Raw genomic sequence first — 9,647 nt, 5'->3', positions numbered from 1 at the left:
CCCTTAATCCGTTTTTCTTGTGCTAATTGGGTCAAGTATAACGTTTTTTGTTTTTGTATTTTTGTGGGGGAGAACTACCTTTGAATGAAGGTGGAAAAAAAGATGGCTGTCTTTTTTTGTTGTTGTTTTTTATTTTTTACCTCTTAGAGATAAATAACAAATGGTCACTTTTACACCCTAAAATCCTTAGGGTCTAAAACTGACAATCTGGAAATCTTGAGTTTAAATGGATCTTAAATTAAGACTCGCGTTGTTTTTTTTTGTTTTTTTTTTTTTTTCAGTTTTATTTTTCCTGTTATAAACATACACCAGCTTCTATTGTGTTTCAGTTGTATTTGAAAACTGAAAGAATTGAAATATTCAAGCTGTTGATGCAAAATCTCAATCATTTTGCTGAGCTAATTTAAAGGCTCTAGTCTGACTGTTCAGATGTGATTGTTGTTCTTCAGGTTTCCATCAAGCCCATCAGTGACCAACTCCTGAAGTATGGCAGCCATTCCAGCAGGCGGTTCCCTCGTGGCGACCACTGACTACTACCGAAGTGAGTCTCTCCTGTCCTGATGGTTGTTTCTGTGTTTGTGTTAATATCTAACCTCCTAAATGTTTGCTTGCAGGGCGCATCGGCTCTACATCCAGTAGTAGCTCTTGCGGCAGTTCGGAGTACAGTGGGGAGGTCATCCCTCACCATCCAGGTAATTAACTTCATTCAAAGGGAACAGGGACAATGGGAAATTCATCCATGGTAGCTGACTTAACAACAATGAAGGTGCTTTAAAAGAAGTAATTTGAGTTTAAGACTTATAACACTCCTTTTCAGAGGGATTGTGACGGAGAGTAAGATAATGACTGTTTAAAAACTCTAAAGGATCCCTCTTTAACTTCCAGACATGATATGTTTGTAGCACACCCAGAAACCAGTGTTACTCGTTATGCATGACGAATCAATTTTTTTCTAATTTCTTTTTGGCTGGGAAAAATTTATCACTTTTTTTTTTTTTTTTTTTCACTGCTTTTTGTGCGATGAGTCGATTTCTTAACCCAGCCACACCCACAGTTTTGTTTCCTGGTAATGAGGCTGGGTATGCTTCCCTGCTAAATCTTAGCAGCAGTTGGCGTGTCCTCATCAGTAATCCTCACATATTTGCTGGCAGTCTGGTGGAGTTCTGTCTAATCACGCAGAGGAACAGTTTTTATTTTTTTAAATGTGCCTCTAACAGGGCAGAGCAGGAAAGTAGGTCAAAAGGAGGGGGTGTCCACTTTGTGTTATACATCCCTTTGTCTTTTTTTTTCTCCCCCTTTTTGTTTACTTATGTCTTTGCAACATTTGCATTATTGTTCATCTATGTCCACAGGTCTCCCCAAGCAGGATTCTGGCCATTGGTGGTCCAGTTTCTTCTTTGGGAAGCAGCCAGGGATGACCCCATTGACTGAGGAGGCACAGCAGAAGTAAGTAATGCCGTCAAGCTATCTGATATGTTTTTGTATGCATATGGTGTTTATTTTTCTAACCGCTGCCTCTCTCTGCCAGGGCGGGGGTCTCGGGTGCAGTGACCAATGGTCAGATCACCTGCATCGCCAAGGAGATGGTGATGCAGCGGCAGGCGAGCGAGAGCAGCGACGCAGGAAGCCCCGCCTCCTCGTGATCCTGCATCTCTCTTCAGTCTGCACTGCACCCTGGGGAGAACCGAACCAACGACCAACGCTAGGCGACGGAGATCGTCCCGTTTACATAATTTTTTTTTTTTATATGTATTCATCTTAGTAAAGGCTGCATTGTTTTTTCATGTTTCATAACATCTTTTTCTAACGACTAAAAAAATGAAGAAAAAAAATGAAGCTGAGTTCCTTAACATTTGTAACATTTTGCTTTGTGACATCTTTCTATTGACACTGTGGTGCATATTTCCACTTGTTTTTGTTACCAGAATTGTCTCCTTGTAATATTGCAAATGCAATAAAGTAGTCTGTTGCAGCCTAATGCTGTTTTTATCCTTGTCTCATTTCCAGCCATAAGGTTACAGTAATGTGGCCATGAATGCAGAAAATTGCTCTAATGAAGTTTTCTGCATTTTCTTTAGACTGAGTGGTTCAGCTATAAAGAACAAAGCTAAGTATTTTATGTATCAATGAAGAATGATCCCAACCAGTGAAGTATGATACAATGCACTTGTTTTCTCACCATTAAGAGCTCTGGTTAGTCTTAAACTGCAGCGCATACAGTCGTTTTGGTTAATTACCTCTGAAAAAGTCCAAAGGTCTTTACATTTACCTTTAGATCTATACAACAAACTGGCTAGATAAAGGATTGCAAACTACCAGTGTCAAAATGATGAGCCTCCCTGCTGCTGATGCTCGGGTATAACCTTTTCATACAGCCTACAGGCCCTTGTATTTGTGGCACATCTCCAGAGGAATCCCAGCCTTTTTCAACAACCCAGATACAAGGTTGCTTTAGACTAAGATCCTGTTTTCTTGAGAATTCTTGTAACATGCTCCCACCACCATGTTTTACTGTGGGGATTGTGTTCTCCAGGTTATATGCCAATCTGTTTTTCTTCAAAGATAAGCAATATCTGTGGATAAAAAGCTTAAGTTCGGTCCCATCTGACCAAAGCACACATCTCCATATCCATAATCTTTTTTTGCAGATTGTTATAAGCACCTTTCAGTCTGGATTGAAGGTGTCTTTCCTAGTGGAGGTTTTCTTTGCCCGCATCCTAAATCATCAGTTATCTATTTCTGTATTGGGCCTGAGAGGCAGACTTTTTTTTTTTTTTTTAATAAAATCCCTAACTCGGCCAAGTCATTAACTTGTGTTTAGCTGTTGTTCCGGGGTCTTCGGACAAATCTCTCACCAGATTTCTTACAATTGTTGCATCCTTCCTCTGATTTGTTCTCTGCTGTGTGGCTTTCTTTGAATTTCTTGGCACCGTGAAACAAGAATTTTTCCAGTTTTTTTTTTACAGCACTTAGGAAATTTTGCAATAAAAATGGTAATGCAGCTATGATTACATAAACTATAATCAGAAATCTTCATAAGTTTATTAAAGTAAGTAGGTCAGGCTGAAGTTTAGACAAATACTTTGAAAACAATGTTACTTTAAAACAAAATGGTGTTTAGATAACATTTAGACTCCAAGTCTAAATAACATTTAGCAGGACAAAGAGGTGAAGGTGTGTTTATCTTGGTTACAGTTGCTGGTTTTGGTCCAGGGTTATTCCAGGAACAGTGTAAACAGTGAAAAAAAAGCTATTCCTGCTGCTGCTTAACTCAGAGACCCAGTTGTGTCGGTTTGAGGGAAGCCGAGCCTTCAGCTCCACCAAAACCCTCCAGTTCCTGCTGATTTACTCAAAATCCATTCAGAATGTTTATCTAAAGTTAAACCATCATAACTGATGATTCAGACTGGCCTGAATACCTGCTGCTTTAACAGCACAAACAAACACTCTGCAGCAGGATGCATCAAAGAGCAGCTTTTAGAGACCTCAGCATTTCTTCATCCATGTCTAGAATGTTTTTGAATAAAGCCAATTTCTGAGAGGAAATCAGAATTCAGCTGGTACTGAAGGACATACCCTGCGATCCATTTTAGAGTGTTTGATTTATTTAGAGATTAAACCAGATTTAGGTTTGTAATGTGCTGGTCTACACTCACTTAAAGAAAGCTTACACAGGAACAATTGCTCAGGTTGAGATTTGGATCCTTTGCAGACTGAAGCTCCATCCATTCATTAATCCTTAAGGGGTGGCAGTGACTCAAACGGGTAAAGCTCCGGTCTGCAGGCCTCTAAAGCATCTTACCCCACCCATATGGCTTCTCCATAACAAAACTATCATTACTGCACTGGAAAAACACTCTAAAATAAGTAAACATTTCTTAAATTAAGCATATTTAACCTTAATTTGAGCAGGTAATTGAGATAGTTTGCCAATGGAATGAGTATTTTACTCTTAAAATAAGATAATTAGATAATATGCTCTTGAAACAAGACAATGCAATTGTTTTTTTCTTATTTTAAGTGGAAATTGTCTTATTCTATTGGTGAAATGTCTCTTTTACCTCCTCAATTCAAGAACATTTTAAGAAAAAATGATTTATCTAGCTTTAGATTTTTTTTCCAGTGTGAGATTGGTCTCCATGTTTGTTTCACTGATAATCACAGCAGAGACCAAACCTAAGCCTCGACGCCCCGCATATGTTCTCTGGTCCGTCTGTCGCCAGGTACTTTTTTCAAATATCAGATGTGGGCGAAGTAAGGCTCTGGAACAGTGTTAGATCATCCCTTAAGCAAATATTACTTCTAAACTCATAGATTTATTTTTTTCTTCTTTTCCAGATTTACTTGAAGGTCTTTTAGAAATACTGATTTACTTTGCTACTTGTAATAATCATGAATGATGGAAAAAAAAACGGTTCTAACTTTTTTCTGTTATTCTGTTTCTTCATAGAAGCTTAAAACATGATCCACAACCAATGATGGAAACCAGAGTGCAGATTTGCATGGAGAACATGCAGAATGACCCAGGCTGGGATTCAAACTCGCACCTTTATGCTGTGAGACAACAGTGCTGCCAGCTGTTTCAAGAAAGTAAATAAAAATCACAGAATAATTTATAACTTCTTTTCTGTTTAATGCATCAGACTTTTTTATTTAGTTAAAGTATTTATTTCCATTAAACCCATTAGAGGAAGTCGGCTTGGTAAAGAGAACAGATCTAAGGTGAACTTCCTGTACATGTTGACCAATCCAATGTCAGAGGCCACACTAAAGGGCCCATCTGCGGTTTCACAGCAGCAAAAAACAACCAAAACATAAAATGGTCAAATTAACTGATAATTATTTCTAGTTTAAAGTGAGTTTATGTAAATCATAGAAACAAATGAATGAGAATTTTGTGAAAAATCCATTTAATTTTACAAAATGAATCAAATTTTAGGAGTTAAATAGAACCAGACTGACGTTATAATCTCTTTATTTCTGTTAATCATGATAGTTTTCCTTTTACAGCTAATTAAAAAGCTGCATTTATTAAATCTGAGCCTGATGGAAAGTAGGTTCATTATATCCCCAAAGGTTGTTCTTTTGCAAAAGGTTCTTTTAAACCTTTATATGGCACTCAGCGAAATACTTTGAAAATCCAAATTTCAAGCCAAAAGTTTTACTGGAATCCAGGACAAGATCCTATCACCTTTGTAAGATCAAAAAAATATGGATATGTCAATATAATAACAAGAAACTCCAACTTGCCTGAATATATTAAGAAAAATAACAAAATTGCTTCTATAAGAAATTCATGAAAAATACTCTGACAGGGAAGAAACACATTGTTTTTTTTTTTGGTACAACAAAACCTTAGAGGCACTGATGCTGACACTGGCACTTACATCTTTTAGTTTATGAACCTAAATATAATTGTTAACTATGCTTATTAACTTTTTACCTTTCCTTTTTAACTCTTCAATTAACTTTTTACCTTTTTCTTGACTTGTTAATTTTTTTTCCTTGAACTTAAAGTAGGTAATATATAATTCAATTGGTCAAATAAAAAAGGGTAACTTGCCCTAGAAAAGGTTAATTTTACAAAAGAGCCTCATCAAAACCCATATTCTAATTTATCGACCATGACTTTACTTTGTTGTGGATTTTAGCATTAATAATATCATTATTAGCGTGACTAGTAATCTCATTTCAGCCCTGAACATTTACAATTTATTGGATTTCTGACATATTTGAAACAAGATGGCATCCCAGATATGTAACTTAGTAAATATTTGTTTTCAACTGTTTTATGTCCTCAAAAACGTGAAGAACATTTTTTGGGAGCAAACATGATGCCCTGGATTTAGTCAGCATTGATTGACCTTAACACCATCTGAAAAAGGCACAAAGGAGCTTTTATTTAACCCCAAATTATCTGCATAATGTTGGCTGGTGATAAGGCAGAAAAATTTTGATCACACATTTTCCAAAATAATCATCTGCTTATATCTTAAGCTGAATAAATAAATTGGACTTTAAGATGAAAGTCTTGCTACAGATTAAAGGAACAAATCCTGATGCATGGGTTTTCCTAAATGAGTGTAAAATGGGCTTATGTAAGCACTGCTGTCCTCCATTCATTCGCTCTCTGTCACTGAAACAGAGGAAAAACAAACAAAGAGCAAAGCTGTTGCAAAGCTTGATGAAGCTGAATGGCTGAAAAAGGTTTTTACTCTGCAGCTTATTTGTTCTTCCACGCTGCAGTTTTTCTAGTTCACTGGCTGCTCACTGGATCGCAGAACGCTGACGTGAAGGAGAAATACAGTATGAAAAGATGTGGGAAAAATCAGACGGCATGTGGCTGTAACAATTTTATACATTCCTATTATATGAAAAGGAAGAAAAAAAACTTTCCTTAATGTTTCAGAGGTTTTATTAGTAATTACATCAGTATCTCTGCTGTTTATACCTCTTTTTTATAATCTCTGCGTTTCCCTTTCACACGATATCAACAAATCAGGATTGATGCTGATTAACTCTTTGTGCTTCTTAGTGAATGGAGCTGATTCCAGTCCACGAGCTTCTGTTTCTTCATCTGCTTGGTAAAAAATGGCCACATCTTCTCACCGGGGCTCAGATTTGTAGCTCCAGACAACATATTGCCAGAATTTTAGTGTTGTGACTTCTTGCATTAACAGAATGGAAAATCCACTGACCACCCTGAATTTGTTTCAAATGGTTGGAAGTTGCTCATGGAGGATGATTTGTTTTATATCAACTCCAGAGTTCTTTAGTAGAACTGGGGGGAAGCCCTCTCCCTTGGAGGGGAATCAGCATCTTACATGGATGGGATCAGGATCCCGCCCTTTCCATGTGCAAGCAGAAATATTCAGTTCAATTCAATTCAAAAATACTTTATTAAACCCAAAGGGAAATTAATTATACATTTTTTTGGTTTTTAACCAGTTGTTGCAGGTCTGATAGCTGTAGGCAGGAAGGACCCTCTGTAGTGGTCTGTCTTGCACCAGATCTGGAGAAGCCTCTGACTGAAGACATTGTTGTTGTTAAAAAATCTTCTGAAGAGGATTTTTACTGTTGTCCATAATGTTCTTCACTTTATGAAGAATTCTTCTTTGTGAAATCATCTAGAAGAGTTCCTAGAACAGAGCCGACCTTCTTTATTAGCTTGTTTAGCTTTTTTAAGTCATTAGCTTTGATACTGTTACTCCGGCAGAGGATGGAGGAAAAGATCACACTCTCCACAGCAGATCTATAGAAGATATGTAGCATCTTGCTGCAGCATCTGAAGGACTTAAGTTTCCTTAGGACGTACGATCTGCTCTTTCCCTTCCTGCAGACGGCTTCACAGTTGTGTCTCCAGTCTCGTTTGTAGTTCAGGTGAACACCTAGGTATTTATACTCCTCAACCTCCTCCATTTCTTCTCCTTTGATGTTAATAGGATGCAACGTTTTCTTGTTTTTTTTCTTAAATCTACAATCATCTCCCTTGTTTTGTTGACATTCAGGATCAGATGATTATTTCTACACAATACCACAAAGCTTCTCACCAGCTCCCTATACTCACTTTTTTGTCCATCTTTGATGCATCTAATGACTGCAAAGTTTCTACAAAGGACAGGATTATGTCTGGTAGTGGAAGTCAGATTCTTACAGAGTAAAAAGGAATGGAGAGAGTACCGCCCCCTGTGGTGCTTCTGTGCTCCTGAATACTTGATCGGACAGCTGACCCTTCAGTCTAACAAACTGTGGTCTGTTTCATGCCTCCACCTGAGTCTTCTAAAGTTTCTTAGGAAATCAGGCTGAATTTTGTTAAATGCACAGGAGAAATTAAAGAACATGATCCACACAGTGCTGTCTGCCTTGTCTAAATGACAGTGGGTTTGTTGAAGCAGGTGTATGATGGCATCTTTAAAACCAACTCCGCAGCGATAAGCAAACTGCAGCAGGTCCTGATAGCTGCTGGTTTGTTTGCTGAGGTGAACCAACAGAAGTCTCTCTAGGATCTTCATGATGTGGAATGTCATGGCAACAGACCTATAGTCACTGAGGACTGTTGGCTAAGTCCTGTTTGGCTCTGGAGCAAGGAAGGAGGTCTTCCACATCACTGAAACCGTCTCTGGGTTCAGACTAAGGGTGAAGAGGTGCTGTTGAATCCTACAGAGCTGCTCCTCACAGGCCTTTAGGAGTTTCTTTGAGGAAACCATTGCATTTGGAACAAGAAATAACTTTGTACACAAAAATATTCCCCTTTAACAGACATCAGTCTGCTGGTTAGCTGCAGAATTATTCCATAACAGGAGCACACATAGCTCAAGCAGTAGTTGAATAAATTCAAATGCAAAGTTATAAAAATAAATTTATGAAATAGGGTACATCATGTAGATGGTACAGTCATTGGCTCTCTTAGTGCAGTTAAACATTCATTACAAGATTTGCTGCACATATTACTTTGGAAAAATCTGGTGTTTTAATTCATTCAGGAATTAAAGCAAGACATGAGGAATCTAATTAAACTTAGCAGTGAAATCAATCAGCATATTTTAGGATTATATGTCAGACACAATGTCAATTTTTTCCTTTTAAACTTCGGTTTCCCTGCATTATTGTTTACCATGTAACCTGCTGGCTGTCAAAGTGAATTCAGTCTCTTAACCCATCGATGCTTTTGATGCTTTCTACTTGACACGTTGGTCTGCCGGGTTGGGTGGTTTGGTGTTTGGGCTGAAACAGGAATTCAGAATAAACTCCATTGATAATCCTTTGGTTCCCATGGCCACTGGTAATCCTTAAAAAGATGACATACAATTATCAGATGACTCATTAGCATTTAAAGCACCCCATTTGGTCAGACACAGACGCATACATGCAGACACACATATATCTGCATGCTTATGCCTGTTTTGTATACAAAATGTATTGTTTACACACAAAAAATGGTATTTAAGGCACATTTTACCCATGTAACTCATGCACCAACCCCTTAAACCGATTCTACTTATCTATAGACCAGTTCCTGCTCTTCTCTATAGGTGTAATTCTAAAACACACTTTAGTCAAAACACTTTTCTAGTTTTTCCTATAAATAAGCATAGTTTTCAGCTTTTCACAAGGAACACACTGTCATTCAAAATTATTAAAGCAGCTGCCCAACTTACCAAACACCTGTCACACATTTTTACATTAGCAATGAAAGCTTGATCAGAAAGGGCCACAGGAAATGCCTTCTGATTTAATGCAATTGAAGCCAACATGAAGCCAACATACATAGAAGGGTGCAGCATAGTTTGTTTGTTCTTTGCTCACCACATGTCCACTAAATTTCATTTTTTGTATGTGAAGCATAATGTTAAACTCTTTGTTGGTTTGGTGTAATGTTTTTGTTTGCTTTTTGTGGTATGTATGTATGTATGTATGTATGTATGCATGTATGTATGTATGTATATATGTGTGTATGCATGCATGTATGTATGTATGTATGTATGTATATATGTGTGTATGCATGCATGTATGTATGAATGTATGTACGCATGTATGTATGTATGTATGTATGTATGTATGTATGTATGAATGTATGTACGCATGTATGTATGTATGTATGTATGTATGTATGTATGTATGTATGTATGTATGTACGCATGTATGTA

At 37.5% G+C, this 9,647-nt stretch overlaps 1 protein-coding gene across 1 annotated transcript; it reads left to right on the top strand.

Annotated features, from left to right (window-relative positions):
- The first annotated feature begins 386 nt into the window (after positions 1 to 386).
- LOC107103367 (pancreatic progenitor cell differentiation and proliferation factor B-like) lies at positions 387 to 1,978 on the top strand. The gene is made up of 4 exons (XM_015403041.1): positions 387 to 541; positions 615 to 692; positions 1,353 to 1,446; positions 1,529 to 1,978. The coding sequence occupies exons 1-4, from the start codon at positions 487 to 489 to the stop codon at positions 1,641 to 1,643; spliced, it is 342 nt and encodes a 113-aa protein (XP_015258527.1). The 5' UTR covers positions 387 to 486; the 3' UTR covers positions 1,644 to 1,978.
- The last annotated feature ends 7,669 nt before the right edge of the window (positions 1,979 to 9,647 follow it).

This window comes from Cyprinodon variegatus, unplaced genomic scaffold (assembly GCF_000732505.1).
Source record: "Cyprinodon variegatus isolate N-32 unplaced genomic scaffold, C_variegatus-1.0 Scaffold1434, whole genome shotgun sequence".
NCBI classification, from domain to species: domain Eukaryota; kingdom Metazoa; phylum Chordata; class Actinopteri; order Cyprinodontiformes; family Cyprinodontidae; genus Cyprinodon; species Cyprinodon variegatus.
Note: the sequence above shows the minus strand (reverse complement) of the source record. Positions and strands in the feature narration are given on the sequence as shown.

What these genes read in the sequence shown, in the direction of transcription:
- LOC107103367 (XM_015403041.1), top strand. Translation starts at nt 487, where the DNA reads ATGGCAGCCATTCCAGCAGGCGGTTCCCTCGTGGCGACCACTGACTAC. An exon ending in GACCACTGACTACTACCGAA is followed by an intron (nt 542 to 614) that starts GTGAGTCTCTCC and finishes GTTTGCTTGCAG; the next exon opens with GGCGCATCGGCTCTACATCC. An exon ending in ACTGAGGAGGCACAGCAGAA is followed by an intron (nt 1,447 to 1,528) that starts GTAAGTAATGCC and finishes TCTCTCTGCCAG; the next exon opens with GGCGGGGGTCTCGGGTGCAG.